General features: G+C 39.2%; 1 protein-coding gene and 1 long non-coding RNA gene across 6 annotated transcripts in view; one reads left to right on the top strand and one right to left on the bottom strand.

The window, feature by feature from the left end:
* The window catches only part of LOC132312977 (protein SHOOT GRAVITROPISM 6), a 73,632-nt gene that overhangs the window by 41,483 nt on the left and 13,602 nt on the right, over positions 1-18,547 (top strand). For all 5 annotated transcript variants that reach the window (XM_059811561.1, XM_059811560.1, XM_059811563.1 and 2 more), the window contains 5 exons: positions 2,768-2,943; positions 3,017-3,139; positions 3,246-3,306; positions 3,400-3,495; positions 16,246-16,346. In XM_059811561.1, coding sequence (XP_059667544.1) covers positions 2,768-2,943; positions 3,017-3,139; positions 3,246-3,306; positions 3,400-3,495; positions 16,246-16,346 — 557 coding nt within the window. The remainder of the gene's footprint in view (positions 1-2,767; positions 2,944-3,016; positions 3,140-3,245; positions 3,307-3,399; positions 3,496-16,245; positions 16,347-18,547) is intronic.
* LOC132315038 (uncharacterized) lies at positions 3,739-4,472 on the bottom strand. Its single transcript, XR_009483565.1, has 2 exons — positions 4,321-4,472; positions 3,739-4,036 (listed from the first exon to the last, which is right to left on the bottom strand). It is a non-coding gene; the product is annotated as an uncharacterized LOC132315038 (long non-coding RNA).

The following is an 18,547-nucleotide window of genomic DNA, read 5'->3' as shown; positions in this document are numbered from 1 at the left end:
GTCAGATTGGTGTTGCCTTTATATCTCAAATCAGTGCTTCTGCTGCATCTGTTTACATCATTTTACGCTTTCTTTCTGTAAGAAGGATTCTAGTGTTACGATCATATATAAACATCTTTTTCTTATAATTTATACAATGTAAATTAAAACCTCTTAAAATTTCAAAAATGTTGGAATGTTGGATGGTTATATGATACAAACTGGGCTAGATGAAACAACAGAGTATTTACGTTAAAAGATCTATTTGGACAAGGAGTTCATATCTTTGTATTTTCATTTAGTAAAATTTTATTGTATTTAAAATTATGTTTTTTTGAAAATAGATTTCATATGAAAATTCTAATGGGCTCCAAATTCAGAAATTTAAACTCGGGTGTTTTATTTCTATTTTATGTGTACTGTTTTGGGTGCCTTTTGGTCTGTTTAGATTTGAAAAATCAGCCTAGTAAAAGGCTTAAAATAAGATTGTGAGGGTGATGACACAGAGGTGAAATTTATTTAGCTTTCTCTCTCTCTCTCTCTCTCTCTCTCTCTCTAGACACACACATGTAGTTTCTTTCTCTCTTTCAGTCTTTCTACTTCTGCATTCCTCCTCTTAAGACACTGCTCTACACCTTACATCTCTTACCTTCTTTACCTTCTTATTTTATTTATTTTTTCATTTGTTGCACCCTTGCTTTTTTAAAGTACTATTTTTCTTCTGCTGCTGCTTCCGTTCTATTAGTTTGAAGAACCCTTGTGGAAGTTTCATCTGTTGATGATCATAATCCGTCTGCAGCTAGCATGCAGTTGGAAAGTGGAATCCATGGTCTGAGATGGCTCCATTTAAGCCCTAAGTTGATTAATTCGTAGCCTTATGTTTTGAGAGAATCATCAAATTTGTGGACGGAGATGCTGAGGTAGTAAAAAAATTACCTGATGGAAGCATGCAGAAGCCTAAGAGTCTCAACCTTCTATGATTAGAGAATCATCAAACCTATAGAAGGATGAGGTATTAAAAACAAATACCTAAAATATGGTAAGCATGAAGCCTACTAACTCTTTACCTGTGACAATATCTAGCTGTTGAAGAGTGACCAAGGTGTCTAACAGGTCTCCTTTGTAGCTGGTTCACCCCACAAACACGCACACGAAGTATGTATACCTTGAGAGAAAGAAGGAATCGGTCCTGTTCAACCCTCTTCTGGAACTAGGCTGCATTATTTTACTCGGGAAAAGCTTGAGCAACTGGATTCCATTACTTTTGTTGTTTGTTTTGATAAAATGTATTTTATTCTTTCGATAAGTAAAAGAATCATTGGAAAGCACTGAACTCATTATTTCACTGAGAGTCTATATAAAACTACAATCTGATGTAGGACCAGAATGCTGTGATACCAAATTGATGCAGGACTAGAAAGAAAGCAGGGGGTGAGAAGACAGATTGAAAAAGATAGGCTGGATAGACTGAAGGGTTTAGATGAGCAAGAATAGAGTGTGGAAGAAGATACATGGATTTCTCAAACCACGATAATATTTAAGTAATTAAAGCTGAAATTTTTGATTACATATGGGCCTTTACATAGGCACAATTTTAAGCAAACCCTAAACTATGAAATACCAAAATAAACCTAAAACTAATACAATGCCAAAGTAATAAAAATAAACAAAAATGAACCCTAGTAACATGAAATCCCTAATAGTAGGCTTGGATATGCGTCAAGTGCTCTTCAAGCCATCGAGTCATGTCTCGTTCTCCATTACCTAGGCTTTGATAGTTAAAGTACGTTAAGGCCTGAACTAGACCTAGAGCTTGGGTGAATAGTTGTTGAACACATATTAACTACTATAATAGTAATTCAAAAATTAAACTAACTTTAGTTGACACTTGAATTTCGGCCAATTCAATAAGCACGTGAAGATAGGCAGTGCAGAATAGAAGCAAAAATGCATAAAGACATCCACAAATGAATACCAATATTTATGTGGAACCCAAATGAGAGAAACCATGGGACCACCACTATCAGAAGAAAGTGTTATAAACCTAGGTCTCGGATTTTTAACCCTAGAATCACTTAGTTCAGAATGGACATGTATTATGGAAAATCCAAAGTAGGAGACATACACTATGAAAATAGGACGGGACTATGGAAATAAAATGTGATGATCATCATCCTTTTATTTGCATCTTCACTTCAAAACTTTGGGTATCCTTGTGATTGTAGTTTTTTCTAGAGTAGCAGCATCCTGAAGGGAATCATACATTTTTCAAAATCTGGAGAGATTTTGCAGAGTAATGGATAGTGTGGAGGTTAAATTAGTTGTATACGTTCTTAATAATGAAAATACATTGAAGGTGTGGATGCAGTAGGTACAAGGTTTCGTGTTTCAATTTAAGCTTTGTTCCCTAGCGGAAGTAGAATCTAATTATGCTGATTTTTTAAGGTTACGTAGTTGTAAAACTAGATACATGGAACTTATGTTTTGAGAGACTGAGTGAGGGACTTTTTATAAATTTATTAATTCATGAAAGTATGAATCTTTGGACCAAAACACAAATTAAATCATACAATCTAATGCTTTACGTCCTTTTATTTATTTATTGTTTGTATTTCAGTTATTTTTTTTTGCTTAATGTCTTCTTTTGTTACACATGGGAGTAGCCAGTTTGTGTGATTAATGCAAAAAAGTAGATCTGTATCTAGTCCACCTCTCCTATCAGTCTCAATTAATGAGGAACACAATGGGTGATTTCCTTTTATGATCTTAATTTCTTCTTTTGTTACAGGCATTTTCTCAGCATACAGTACTTTCATCCTTGTTCCTTGAGCATGTGATATCTGTCCTTAATCAGATGCCCATCCTTAAAGGTGATTTGGAGAAAGGAGATGATTCTAGTCGTTCCGTTGACATTGACAATAACATTCTGCAGGCATCTATGTTTGCTCTCACTGCCTTTTTCAGGTCTATCTTCAACTGCATTACCCAAATATCACTTCCATCATACAGTCCGCTAAATATTGCAATATTCTTGCAGAGGTGGGGGTAAAATAGGAAAGAGGGCTGTGGAACAAAATTATTCTTCTGTTCTTGCAGCACTGATACTTCAACTGGGAAGTTGTCATGGTTTGGCTAGTTCTGGTCAACAAGAACCATTACGGTAACTGATAAGGGTGTTGTAATATTTTTATTTGAAAGAGATTCTGTTATAAATCGACTCTTTGGGAAAACTTTTTTGAACTTTGTCCATTTCTCTTATTTTGCAGGGCTCTTCTTATTGCATATCAGGCATTCTGCGAATGTGTTGGAGATCTTGAAATGGGAAAGGTACAATAATCTATATATAACAGTTCTACTAACCCTTTTCCACAATTGATACTTTCTATAATATCTTTTGGATAAGAGGGATTATATCCTCAGATTTTGGCTAGAGGTGGGGAGCAAAATGAAAATGAGAAGTGGATCAATCTTATTGGAGATTTAGCAGGCTGCATTTCTATAAAAAGACCAAAAGAGGTAGTTTGTTTTTCTATTTCCTCAATCAATGATAATACTGTTCACTATGGAAATTTATTTATTGTTCACCTCTATTGCTACCTAAGAAGCACGGACACTCCAAAATGGGCGAAGAATCCGTGTCCGACACGTGTCGGACACGGACACGCGTCGGACACGCCCCAACACGTGTCGGACACGTCAAAAAACGTGTCTGGAATTTTTTTATTTTTTTTATTTTCGGACACGGCTCGGACACGGCTTGGACACGGCTCGGACACGGCTTGGACACGGCACAGACACGGCTCAGACAGTTCGGACACGGCTCGGACAGCTCGGACACGGCTCAGACATGGCTCGGACACACTTTTCTGGATTTCTTTTTTTTTTTTTTTTTAAATTTTTAATGCTGATATGTTCTATTTTTTGTTTTGTACTACCCTAAAGATGGTGATATATATATATACTAACCTAAAGATGCCACAATTCGCCGTGTCCGTGTCCTAAAGATGTTGATATATATATATACTAACATATCAGTGATATATATATATATTCCAACCTAAACATATCACTGTTTTTTTTTTTAAATTATTAATGCTGATATATATATATATATATATACTATTCGCCGTGTCCGTGTCCTAATTTTTTTGGATTTGCCGTGTCGCTGTGTCCGTGTCGTGTCGTATCCGTGTCCCGTATCCGTGTCCGTGCTTCTTAGATTGCTACTAACCCTTTCTAGTAGTCAATTGGAATTGAACATTTCAAAATTGATTTCTAACTTTAATAAGACTGAATCTGGTTTCTTAATTCTACGGAGATGAATTTTCAAGTTTGTTCAACCTAAACATATCAGTGTTTTTTTTTTTAAAATTATTAATGCTGATATATATATATATATATATATATATATATATATATATATACTATTCGCTGTGTCCGTGTTCTAATTTTTTTGGATTTGCCGTGTCGCTATGTCCGTGTCGTGTCGTATCCGTGTCCCGTATCCATGTCCGTGCTTCTTAGATTGCTACTAACCCTTTCTAGTAGTCAATTGGAATTGAACATTTCAAAATTGATTCCTAACTATAATAAGACTGAATCTGGTTTCTCAATTCTACGGAGATGAATTTTCAAGTTTGTTCAAGTTACTCTTCTCTTTTACACTCTGAAGTCCTGTTCTTCTAAGGATTTCTTTAGAAAACTGCTTTATCTTGTTTAGTGTTTGCTTGTGTGTGTTCATCGATGGTTTAAAAAACAGAGCTATATATGGTGATTTAGAGAATGATTAGCAGCACATTCCATCTATCTTCATAAACTTCCATTAAGGAGATCGCTGTGCAATCACTATGATGGTAGACACATCTACAATCACTATGATGAAAGGAGCATTGATGCAGTCAATGATTTTATCAACTTTGTGATTTTTGGAAACTTTCCACATTATGCTTTATGGAAACTTTCCATGTTCTGATTTTTGGAAACTTGCTGATTTTAAGTAATTTCAGATTTTTATTAATTTTCCTTTATTGTAATAAAGCCAATTATAGTAGGATTGCTAGGAGACTGGGTGGCTAGGGTATTGGAAAGAGCGGTGATGAATAATATTCTTAATAGAATTGCAGCAACGATTGTTTGCTTGTCTTTTTTCTTCTTGTTCTAGCACTCCTTGCCGCCTTCGTTTGTTTTTCTCTTGCTTTAGACAACAATTGTTTGTCCTCTCATGGTAAGGCGGCATCAGTTTGGTATCAGAGCATAAGTTCGGCTTTCCGACTGCGTAATCATGCTTCCACAACAACAATCGAGAAGAGAACGTCGTAGGATGCAAGGTCCAACCAAGCTCTTACTCAGCAAGTCAAAAACGAAGTCGAGAATCTGGAGAGACAAGTTGAGATGTTGAACCAGCAATTGGCTCAACATGTTATCAACCCGCTGGCTGATGATCACTTTCCGATGGAGGATGACCTGTCCAACATCAGAACTTTTGCGAAACATCCGTTTTATATTTTGCGTCGCCATAGATCACTCGGTGATCGTATCGATCATCGTTGGGAGGCGAATATCAAAATTGAGATTCCTGAATTTCACGGGAGTCTTTTTATTTTTTATTTTATAAGTAAAAGTTTATTAGAAAAGCGTTCAAAAGGAGAACACGTCCCTAATACACAAAACGAAAGCTGAACCTAAGGACCAATAGAGTGCAAAAGATCAACTAAGTCATCAGACGAGGAACAAGCGCTTCCTCTTATATAATAGAAAAAAGAACGAAGAATATGGATTTTTAAGTTTGCCAACGACGATTTCTTTCCTTCGAAATTTCTGCTATTTCTCTCTCTCCAAATACACCACCAAACACAGTGTGGAACAATCCTCTAATAGTCACGAGCATGACCTTTCATTGGGCATATTCTCCACGCGTTAATAAGTTCCATGGAGGATTGAGGCATTACCCAATGAACGTCAAAAATGCTGAAAATGAGATTCCAACAATCATATGCCACAGGACAGTGCAAAAGAATGTGATCCACAGACTCACCGTTTGTTTTACATAGACAACGCCAATTAACAATAGTGTTACCTCTCTTTCTCAAATTATCCAACGTCAAAATCTTACCCCTGGTGGCAGTCCAAACAAAGAATGCGACTCTAAGTGGGGCCTTAGAGCGCCATATAGACTTCCATGGGAAATCGTGACCAACGAAATTGGAAAGACACAAGAACATGGACCGAACACCATATCTGCCATGGGTGGAAGGGATCCACAAAATGTCGTCACTACCTTTGCCAACATCCTTCTGCTGATACAGCAGATCCAAAAAAACGCATGCTTCTTCCAACTCCCAATCCTGAAAAGAACGCCTAAAACACATCCCATGTAACCCCATTGCTATCAAGCCGATAACAGTCAACTGCGCAAACGTGCTTATTTTCAGCAATATTGTAAAGTCTAGGGAAAGAATGAGACAACAACTGATCTCCACACCATAAATCTTTCCAAAATCCTACACGCCTCCCATCGCGAACCTTGAATCTAATGTGTGAGGAAAAAACATCCTAACCTTTCCAAATGAATTTCCACATGTCGACGCCTCCCGTAACAGAGACTGGGCGGGAGGACTAGCCACCATTCTCCTTCCCAAAACGACACGAGACAAACCTTCTCCACTGGCGATGTCGTTCCCTGCCGAATCTCTATAACCACTTTCCCAATAAGGCTCTATTAAAAGGAACCAACTTTCGAATGCCTAACCCGCCTAACTTCAAAGGCTTGCAAACTTGCTCCCAGTTAACAAGATGATACTCATAGCTAACCTCTTCTCATACCTATTAATCACCGGGTCCCAACTCCCCACCCTCCTAGAGGAAACCCCCAAAGGCAATCCCAAATAAGGAAGAGGAAAAGCACCCACCCCACACCCAAGAACTGTAGCTAAGGAGGAAATATTTGGAACATCCCACACTGGGACAAACACATTCTTTCTAACATTGATCTTAAGCCCATAAACCGCTTGGAAACAAACAAGAATGCACCTCAAATATTTGAGTTGGGAGACATCGGCATCACAAAAAACCAAGTATGATCCGCAAACAACAAATGAGAGATCTCCATCTGATGAACAACACTTCTGCCGACTCTGAACCCCTGATATAACCCAAGTCCTCTGCTCTCCTCATTAACCTGCTTAATCCCTCCATGACTATAAGGAATAAAAAAGACGATAAAGGGTCACCTTGTCTCAAACCTCAAGAGCTCGCAAAAAAACCAGCAGGAGATCCGTTTACTAGCACAGAGAACATAACGGACAAAATACAAGTTTCGATCCATTTTATCCATCTATCTCTGAACCCCATCCTCCGAAGCAAGTAAAGAAGAAACTTCCGATTAACGTGATCATAAACTTTCTCAATGTTGAGCTTGCATAAGACGCCAGGGACCCACTCTTTTTTTTTTATAAGTAATAATTGAATTAAAAAGGCGTTCAAAAGGGGAACGCATCCCTTATACATAAGTGGAACCGGGGTTTAAGGCCCCAAAGAAGCCAAAAAAATAATTAAATTTTCGGAAGAGGAATAGGACTTCCTTTCACATAACTGAAAAGTGATCGTATGATATAGAGTTTCAGAATCGCTATGGACGATTCTTTCCCTTCGAATATTCTACTATTCCTCTCCTTCCAAATGCACCACCAGACACAATGTGGTACAGCTCTCCAATAATCGCGAACAGCACTACGCAGGGGACATCCTCTCCAAATACGAATTGAATCCTTAGGATAACGAGGCATAACCCAACGCATACCAAACAGACAAAAAATAAGATTCCAACAATCCCTCGCCACAGGATAATGCATGAGAATATGAGCAACTGACTCACCATCTTGTTTGCAAAGGCAACACCAGCTAACAAGACAGTTACCCCTTTTCCTTAGATTATCAATCGTCAGGATCTTACCCCATACAGCGGTCTAAACAAAAAATGCCACCCTAGTTGGAGCCATAGAGCGCCAGATAGTCTTCTACGGAAAATCAACGATATCAAAATAAAAAAGACATAAGAATAAGGATCGAACTTCGAAGCGACCATGGGGAGAGGGAATCCATGTCATATCAACACAACCTCTGCCAACTGTCTCCTGTCGATACAACAGATCCAGAAAAGCAAATACCTCGTCCACCTCCCAATCCTAAAAAGAGCGTCGAAATTTCACGTCCCACGTAATCCCACTACTATCAAGCCGATAACAATCTACTATGTAGGCATGTCTATCAACTGCAATACTATATAATCTAGGCAAAAAACAAGATAAAGGCCGATCACCACACCAAAGGTCCTCCCAAAAGCGTACACACCTGCCATCACGAACTTTGTGTCTGATATGAGTGGACCAGGGACCCCACTCTTTAACCTGGAGTCTACACATTCTCCTGCAATATGAACATAATCCAAGATCTGTCGTCTACCAACAAAAGCATTCTATGACTCTAAAATAATTCCATCCAAAACATTACTCATCCTAAGAACAAAAACCTTGGCAATAAGCTTGTACATGCATCCCACTAAGCTAATTGGCCAAAAGTCTTTAATATCAGAGGCGCCGCTCTTCTTAGGAATAAGGGCAATAAAAGATGCATTTAATGACTTCTCAAATATGCCATGAGAATGAAATTCCTGAAAAGTGCCCATCACCTCACTGCGCACCACCTCCCAGCTCTCCTTAAGAAATCGCATAGTAAACCCATCTGGTCCCGGAGCTTTATCACCATTGCAACTCGATAACGCCTTAAGCACTTCCTTTTCAGTGAATGGAACCTCAAGCCTGTCACTATCCAGTGTAAAAATGGTATTAAATTGAAGACCATCAAGCTTAGGTCTCCATCCCAACGTCTCAGTGTAAAGCTGTTGATAAAAAGAAGCAATTCCCCCGCGCACCTCATCCTCGCTCCATAGCTTTGAACCATTCACACGGATAAGCCCGATGTGATTACACCTTCTGTGAGCGTTAGCAAGCCTGTGAAAAAATTTTGTATTGCGGTTCCCCATCTCTTAGCCACAATGCCTGAGATTTCTGACGCCACGAAATCTCCTCCATAGCAGCGATCTCAATAAAAATCGGCTAACAATAGGCTCTCCTAGAGCGCAGAGACTCCACATCTTGTCCCAACTCATCAAGACGATCGAGCTCAGCGATATCAGCTAGAACTCTATTCTTCTTCCATTCAAGATTCCCAAACACCTCTTTGTTCCACCTCTTAAGCTCAGTTTTAAGAATCTGAAACTTCCTAGCTAAAACAAAGCTAGTGGAACCTGTAAATGTCACCTCCCTCCACCAAGACTGGACTTTCCCTTGGAAATCCTCAGATCTCAGCCACATATTTTCAAAACGGAATGGCTAAGGCAGAAGATTTTATCAATTGGCTAAATACCACTGATTTTTTTTTTTTTTGAATACCACGAGATACCAGATCACAAGAAGGTCAAGCTCGTAGCTATTTGTTTATAAGGTAAAACATCGACATGGTGGGAGAAATTATGGATTACCCAAAAGCATAGAGGTAAGCCAAAGATTGTAGAATGGGAGAAGATGAAGAAAAAGTTGGAAGAAACAATTTTTACCTTTTAATTATGTCAAAACGCATAATGCGAGGCAAGGTAGCGGTAGTGTGGAAGATTACACTAAAGAATTTTATGAGTTGTTAGCACGCAATGACTTATCGGAGAGTGTAGAACAGATTGTGGCACACTATATTAGCGGACTAAGACCCAACATACAAGTTCTGCTCTCGCATTCATTTTGGTCAGTTTTGGAGGCTTATCAACAAGCTTTGGTGGTGGAGAAACAACAAAACAAGCAGGTTTTGCGCTCCAGCAGCACTTCCACAAGGTTGCAGTCCACTTCTAAGTGCAAATCTGACTCTACAACAGTGCAAAACGAGGCCCAACATGTGGGACAGCAGCTGCCACTTGTTGGTGGTGTTAGAGAGCAGGCTGCCACTGTTGAAAACTTCCAAAATTATGGAAGGCCAGCAGGCCAAAGTCAAGGCGGAGACCTTGGGCTGAAGTGTTGCAAGTGTGGAGAGCCTGGGCATAGATCGACAGAGTGCAGAAAAGATGAAAAACAGATTTTGATCGAAGAAGATGATGCAACCCTTCGGCTGAAGTGTTGCAAGTGTGGAGAGCATGGGCATTGATCGACGGAGCGCAAAAAAGATGAAAAACAGATTTTGATCGAAGAAGATGATGCAACCCTTCGGCTGAAGTGTTGCAAGTGTGGAGAGCCTGGGCATTGATTGACAGAGCGCAAAAAAGATGAATTACAGATTTTGATCGAAGAAGATGATGCAGCCCCAGAGGTTGAGCCAAAATATAATGATTATCCGGAGGAACAGGACGATGAAATCTTATATGGTGATTTAGGTGAATTCTTGGTTATGCAAAAGTCCCCTTTGTTCATTCTCAATAGCAAACTTCTTGTCACCATCCTCTTCTTTTGCCGTATCGAATTCCTTAACTTTATCATCCTCATGTTCCCCTTTGCTTCCGAAACATGAGGATGATAAAGTTAAGGAATTCGATATGGCAAAAGAAGAGGACAGTGAGAAGAAGTTTGCTATTGAGAATGAACAACATGGATTAGCTGAGGAGCGGGTCGAAGAAATTTTCAAATTCCATGTCCAAGATGGAGTGGAGAAGTTTAGGCATCAAGTTTGTGAATGATCATTATGTGAGTCGATTGTTGATGAAGAAGTTATTATTCCAGAAAGTGCTAGTGAAGATACTTTGGTGTCATGTTCTGAAGGTCCTCTTGGCAATGTACGGAATAATTTTGTGGCAAACAGGACTTGTTTGGTTGGGATTGAATTTGGGTGTAATGCTTCTTGCTCCTCTTAGTAGCTGTTTTGAGGATGATATCATGCATCTCGAGGTTTGGCAATATGAGGACCAAGCTCATAGTTATCTCAGTATGAAAGTTCACCGTGAAGTGATCATTCTAGCCTGTCCCTTGGATACAAAATGGCTTGATTGTCCACTTAAAGGTAGAGACAAGGTGAACTTCATATTTGCTCGAACAATGCAATTAGACATAAAAAAAATTGAAGCAAGATTTTGTAGCATTACGATCAAATCTTCAATGGTGTGAAATTCTGTTCATACTAATATACGATGAGCCACTTTATTCGCATTGTAACTCGAGGTGGAGTTTTTTCCAACCCGGGGTGGTGCAGGGCAGTAGCGATAAGCTGCTGTCCGGCAGCTGTAACAGTGTAAAACAACAAACGAAAAGGATTTCCAGCAATAAGCAAGCAGAAAAACAGAGAGATAAAACAATAGAATCGAAGTTGGAATGTAGATAGGTGAGTTCTTTTTTTTTTTTTTTTGATAAATAAAATTTTATTAAAAAACGCTCAAAAGGGGAGCGGATCCCAAGAAAAGTACAAAAGACCACAAAGGCCTCAAGCCTTCAAGGAGCCAAAAAGTCAACAATCTCCTCCAAAGAACTATGATCTCTCCCTGAAACCAAACAAAAAAGAGTGGAAAGAATCGAGAATTTAAGCACCGAAATCGACATCGCCTTTCCTTCAAAATATCTCCTATTCCTTTCAAGCCAAATACACCACCACACACAAAGCGGCGTAGCCCTCCACGCATCCTAACAATGAGCCCCCACAGGGCAATCTCTCCACGCCTCAATCAACCCTCTAGCAGATCCTGGCATAACCCAAGAAAAACCAAATAAGCCAAGCATCAAATCCCAACACTCTCTAGCCAAAGAGCAATGAATGAGAAGGTGATCCACTGATTCCTCATAGCGAAGACACATATAACAACGATTGACCACCACCTGGCTTCTTCTTCTCAAATTATCTTGGGTTAAGATCCTTCCTAGAATCGAAGTCCACACAAAGAAAGCCATCTTGATAGGAGCCTTAGAACGCCAAACAGACTTCCAAGGAAAACGAACTCTAGGATCAAACGAGAGACATCTGAAGAAAGACCTCACCTCAAACCGCCCCTGGGAGTTTGCAACCCATGACCAACAATCTGAATCCTCCTCCACAATCCTCTGGCGATGCAACAGCTCCAAGAAATGAATGGCCTCCTCGATCTCCCAGTCCTGAAAGAAACGCCTGAATCGAACATCCCAAACCAGTCTCCCATTATCAAGATGATAACAGTTAACCACCTTGGCTTACCTATCCGAAGCAATCTTGTAAAGCTGAGGAAAAGCGAGGTCGAGATTACTTCAATAACTAATAAATCTTAGTACTTGATTACTTCAATAACTAATAAATCTCAACCCTCCAAAGTACTTAAAAATTCACATGACAGTCACATGACTATTTAAAAAGACTAGGACTATAACTATCATTTACCAAATAACATAAAACATAAAAATAAAATAAGACATATAGAAAATAAGCAAATAACTAAAACCCAAGCCTAGTTGGCTATGGGGCCCGATTAGTCTTGGAGAGCCTCGTAGATGCTTCTGCATCAACTCCCCCTGGTTGGGAAAAACTTGACTCCGGCGAGAAAGCCTCCACAACTTCAGCATATATTTCTGGATTAATTCTTTTCAGCTCTTTTTCAGCAATCCATGTACTGTCACTAGCAGGTTTACCCAACCATTTCACTAGCAACCTCGTATATTGGTTGCCCCTCCTTGATTTCACCTCTTTAACATCCAATACATCTTTGACAACATCTGGTTTCACCTTTGGAAGGTACTTGAGTTGTGCCTCTGTTGAAACTGGTTCCCCATCAAATCCTTAAAACGAATACAGATCAGACACGTTGAAGATTGGGCTTATTTGGAGGTCAGATGGTAGCTCTATCATGTACGCATTTGAGTTAATTTTCTTTAGCACCTTGCATGGCCCAAACTTCTTTGACTTCAATTTATGATAAGTGCCTTTTGGGAATCTGTCTTGCCTCAAATGCACCAAAACCATGTCACCCTCTTCAAAATCTTTGACTTTTCGGTGTTGATTGGCTGTTGTTGCATGGGATTCATTACTAACCTTGATCGCTGCCCTTACTTCTTCGTGCACTTTTTTTATGTGATCTGCAAATGCCTCTCCATCATCACTCACTTTTACCTCTTGTGGTAGCGGAACTAGATCAAGAACATGCTGAAGTTTTAGTCCATAAGCAGCTTCAAAATGTGTCTTCTTTGTAGATCTATTCACGGAATTATTGTATGCAAATTCAGCTTGCAGAATAATTAAATCCCACGCCTTCACATTGCTTCCAACAAGGCATCTCAGTATATTATCCAAACTCTGACTTACTACTTCAGTCTGACCATCTGTCTGAGGATGGCATGTGCTAGAGTACTTTAATTCAGTCCCAAACTTTTTCCATACAGTCCTCCAAAAGTGTCCCGGACATCTCTATCAGAAACAATAGAAGTTGGCACACCATGTAGTCTCACCACTTCTTTGAAAAATAACTCAGCTACATGTGTGGCATCTGCAGTTCTAAAACATGGAATGAAATTCGCCATTTTGGAGGAACGGTCCACCACAACAAAAATACTATCATGGCTCCTTGCCGTCTTTGGCATGGCTCCTTGCCATCTTTGGAAGTCCCAACACAAAATCCATGCTAATATGAACCCAAGGAGGTTCTGCCACTGGAATGGGTGTGTATAAACCTGTGTTTTGTGAACTGCCCTTCCCAAACTGACTAACATCGACACCTCCGAACAGCCTATTGACATCCTTGTACATTCCAGGCCAATAATAACGATCAGCCACCATTTCCATTGTCTTAACCCTGCCAAAATTTCCTCGTATTCCATTTCCATGAAGTTCTCTAATAATTTATTCACGTAAAGATCCCTCTGGAATGCACAACAAGTTTCCTTTAAATAAATACACATTATGCATTCTAAATGGCAGCATCTTCCAACCTGCATGGTTTTGAAGTTCAGCAACTACAGAGCTGAAATATGGATCTGTAACATACTGATTTTTCAACTCCTTAAACCCAATAACTTGGGTACTCGTCACTGTCAATAATAGATTCCTGTGACTCAAAGCATCTGCAACTTTATTAGACTCGCCAGTTTTGTACTTAAGACAAAAATTGAACTCTTGAAGGTATGGAACTCCATTTGACATGTTGGGCATTCAACTTCTTTTGAGAATTCAAGTACCTCAAGGCTCGATGATCTGAATAAACCGCAAATTCTTTATAGGCTAGGTAGTGTTCCCAATGTTGGATTGCACGAACCAAAGCATAAAATTCCAAATCATATGTGGAATAAACAATAGTGAATTGCACCTGACAACTTCTTACTAAAAAAATCCACCGGCCTTCCTTCTTGACTCAAAACAGCCCCTATTCCTGCATGCAATGCATCACACTCAATAGTGAATTGCACTTCTCAAAATCTGGTAGCGTGAGTACTGGAGCTTCTATCAGGAATCTTTTTATTTGTTCAAAGGCTCTTTGTGCTGATTTTGACCACTCAAAAATATTTGTTTTCAAGCATTCAGCGATCGGACTCATAATGGAGCTGAAATTGCGATTGAACCTCCTGTAGAATGAAACCAATTCATGGAAACTGCGAACGTCACCAACAGATTGTGGTACTGGCCACCCCGTAATAGCTCTTACTTTTTCAGGATCAGCTTGCAAACCATCGGCTGAAACAATAAAGCCAAGAAACACAACTTTGTCACACAGAAAAGAGCACTTTTTCAAGTTTACATAAAGCTTCTCCGTACGGAGAACCTCCATGACTTGGCGTAAATGGACTAAATGTTCTTTTCTTGTATGACTATATATTAATATGTCATCAAAATAAACAACCACAAATGAGCCCAAGCGGTGATGATGGGCGGAATTGAAGGGCATCCTTGTCTCGTGCTCCGATGTCATCCTCGAGATCGGTCCCGGTACCGAAAATCTCACCGAGAAGCTCATCAACGCAGGCAAGTTCATTATTGCTGTTGAAATTGACCCTCGTAATGTCCTCGAGTTGGAGCGTCGTTTCCAGATTAGAGAGAGACTCAGTTATTGTGTGTGTACAGTGAATATACGTGTGTGAGAGAGTCAGAGAATATATGAAGCCTATGATATATTGTTGTACTTGTCACAAGGGTAGTTTTGTAACTCTGCAATACTCTATGAGGTTAAAAATGTCATTTCAGACATTGTGAAGGGCAAATTGACCTTGCGCTCATTTATTCCTCCTGACATCAGCACCAATCGTCTATTACTTAACGGCAGGAGGTAACTTGCTACGTATGGTCAAAGGTTAGGGGGGGTGTGTGGAATATTGAAACCTAGAGGGGGTGTAGGTGGGATATGGTCAAAGGTCAGGTGGTGTAGGTGGAATTAATCCTTGGCTTTATTACAATAAAGGAAAATTAATAAAAATCTGAAATTACTTAAAATCAGCAAGTTTCCAAAAATCAGAACATGGAAAGTTTCCAAAAAGCAGAATGTGGAAAGTTTCCAAAAATCACGAAGTTGATAAAATCATTGACTGCATCAAGCATCGAGAGAAAGTCTGTTTCATTGATGAAGAGCAACAGTTGAATTGGTAGAGTAGGCAGAAGACTGAAGCGCACAACAGCTAGGCTTGTGAGACATAAGTGCGAATTAGGCATGAGACTAAGGTGTCGGCAGCTATCGTGTTTAGTTGAGTTGTCAAGGATAGGTCAGTGTGTCGAAATATGGGATTTTGTTGTACTTTTTTAGATTCATAGTGGATTGATCAGCTGGGGATGTTAGTATCTGTGGTTTTCTCCGGTTAGGTTTTTCAATGTAAAAATCAGGTCTCATTTACTTTGTCTGGCAATCTGCTTTAATTTTTTGTTGTGTTTAATTGCATATAATTTGCATTAAGTTTAGAATCTAATAAAAAGAGCAAAACCTGTTCACACTACTCAAGGTCTACATGTGTGCTTGTGAATCTGTTGGGAAGTTTCTGCATATGCACTCTCAGATGGCTTTTTTTGGTTCATTGTTTTTTGATCTTTGGGTCACCTAAAAATGAATTCAAAGATGATAAATATTAACTTGGTGGACTCATTGTAGTTCGCTAAGTGTTACTGAAGTTACATACCGCAGTTTGTAAACAATTATAACTTTGGTGTCCACACAAATATCTGTTTACATTTAAGTGCCAATATAGTGTGGTATTGATGCTCATAGTTATTCCCTTTCTGATAACTCCTTGTGCTTGTCGCGTGCCTTCCACATTCATCTGGAATGCCATATTAAATTTGTTATTTTATGGTCAATTTGTCCAGGTTCCAGTAATATGTTTGATTTTAAGTAAATCTCTAAGTCGACACCTAAGATTTCAACGGGAAGCTGCGGCTGCAGCATTGTCAGAGTTTATATGTTACAGGTACGTCCAGTTTGATCTGCCTCCAAAGATGCTTTGTATTTGTTCTGTCTCATTTTTTTATTTAGTATCTTAAACTTTTTTTTCCCTGTTGCAACTTTTGTTAACTATCTTCATGTAAATACTGGTGTTAGTTCTTTGATATTGCTGTTCCCCCCAACCAAAAAAAAAAAAAAAATCACGGGTGAAAGTGTGGGTGACTTTTTATTTATTTACTTACTTATTTGTACTCATCATATAAAAACTTTGGGTAGAATTTTTAGTAATGTCAAAATTAGAAGGCAGAATTACTTTTCTCTTTCTCTCGTCTTACAGGTGCCCTTACCATAGATATATATAGTTGATTTTTCTCTAGTAGTCCATGTTAGTTAGTAAGAATGGATTTCCTTATACCCATTCTTCCTTTAACAAGTCTGTTTGTCAAAATTTCCGAAAATCCAACTATATAGCCATCTAGATTATCATCTTGTCTTCAGTGAATAATAAAGGTCACAGTACAACATTTGACGTTATTAAAAGATCTTCATAGAAACCTCAGGTGATCTAGGAAAGCTCTGGATAACTGCACCAAACAGTCCGAGAAATTTTGCAATGTGTGATTGAGCAACCCACAAGGCTCCATATTCTTGCTTCTCAAAATTAGTACTAATGTATCATCAATTCCCTGTGAGAACACCTATTCTTAACAAAAGCATATTGCAGCATCTCTCAGTCATTGAATCTTTTCTGACATTTGGATTCCAAGATACTTTGCCTCCATTATCCAGAACTTCACCAAAAATACGGATTGGTTTATCATTCTGTTGTAGACTATTGATAATGTATTATCCAGCAAGCAATTCCACATAATTACATGTTTAAAATCATAATTTTGTTATGCTACTCCTAGTAAATTACATGACTTTAGTAGATATTCAAAATAGTACTGGCTATTATGAGATTTATAGTAGACTGGTAAGCTTATAGTTCAGGTTTGCAAAAGGTGGAATAAAGGTCCTAGGAGCATAGAAGGCAGGGAATTGAAATTTGTGGAAGGCTGATTGCTGGAAATTTCTGGACAACTACTATTGTGAGTTTTTGGTTATTTGACTAAGCCTCTTAAGAATTATTGGGTAGAAATTTATGTACAATTTTGGGGAGGGCGAGGGGGAGGCATTAGTTGTTTTTAAAAAACAACAAAATTCATCACTGCAAACAGAAAGAATCTTGGAACCTTTCCTAGGATCTCGCAAGCTTTACCATCCTAGTTAGATTGCATCATTAAAAAAATCCTTCACAACTCTTTAAACTTGTTAGAATGTTTATGTATATATATATTTATGTTGGGTCATTATGTAATTACCCATAGTTGTTAGGATCATTGTGTAATTAGGTAACCTTGTATAATTAGGTTATTTGTTTTCCTTTATATAAGCCACTGTAGGCTTAAGGGTTAATAGAGATATATACAATATTCACAGTTTTGCTCTCTCTCTCTCTCTCATGAATTCGAACATGGTATCAGAGTAATATGAATTCAATGGTGTGGGAAATGGCAAGTGTGTTGTTATTGTATAAGATTGGAATCGCGATCGGAATCGCGATTTTGGTGGTGTTCTCTCTGCCAGAAGTTTGGTCGCCGGTCGGATTGAGAGCTCCTCGTTCGTCGTCCTCAGATCTGAAGCCTCATTCGTCGTCTTCAGACCTGAAGCTCGTTTTGCTGCTCGTGTCGTTGCCGTTTTGGTTGTCAGCGAGCTCGCCGACATCTACCATTGTTATTTGCAGCGGTGAGTTCATCGATTCGTGGTTCCTTCTTGACCGAAAGTTGTAGAGGTTTTGATTCGGTGTGGTCGATTCGTCTGCTGCTTGTGACTGGGTCGCCGAAGCCTCCGCTGTGTTGTTCCCCGGCATCCGTGAAGGTGTGAAGAAGAAGAACCGTGTTTGGCTACACGGTTATGTTATTCCAACCCTGGTTTACTAAAACCAGGATAGCAGAGATTTGGCCCGTTTGACCAGACCCTGTCCGTTTGGCCAGGCCCGGCCCGTTTGACCAGATCCGGCCCGTTTTCCAGATCCGGCTAGAATACAATTTCTGCGTTTTTTTTTTTTGGTTCTTCTCCATGGTTGCCAGTTCCGATCTGTTATTCTCTGCCTCTTTCAATCCTCCCATGACTTCAGTTAAGCTCAATGGCAAAAATTACATCTTATGGGCCAAGTCCGTAGCC

This window comes from Cornus florida, unplaced genomic scaffold (assembly GCF_030987335.1).
Source record: "Cornus florida cultivar Cherokee Brave unplaced genomic scaffold, ASM3098733v1 CherokeeBrave_3.0.0_Hap2_Chr06, whole genome shotgun sequence".
Lineage (NCBI taxonomy): Eukaryota > Viridiplantae > Streptophyta > Magnoliopsida > Cornales > Cornaceae > Cornus > Cornus florida.
The sequence above is the reverse complement of the archived record's forward strand: the minus strand, read 5'-3'. Positions and strand labels throughout refer to the sequence as shown.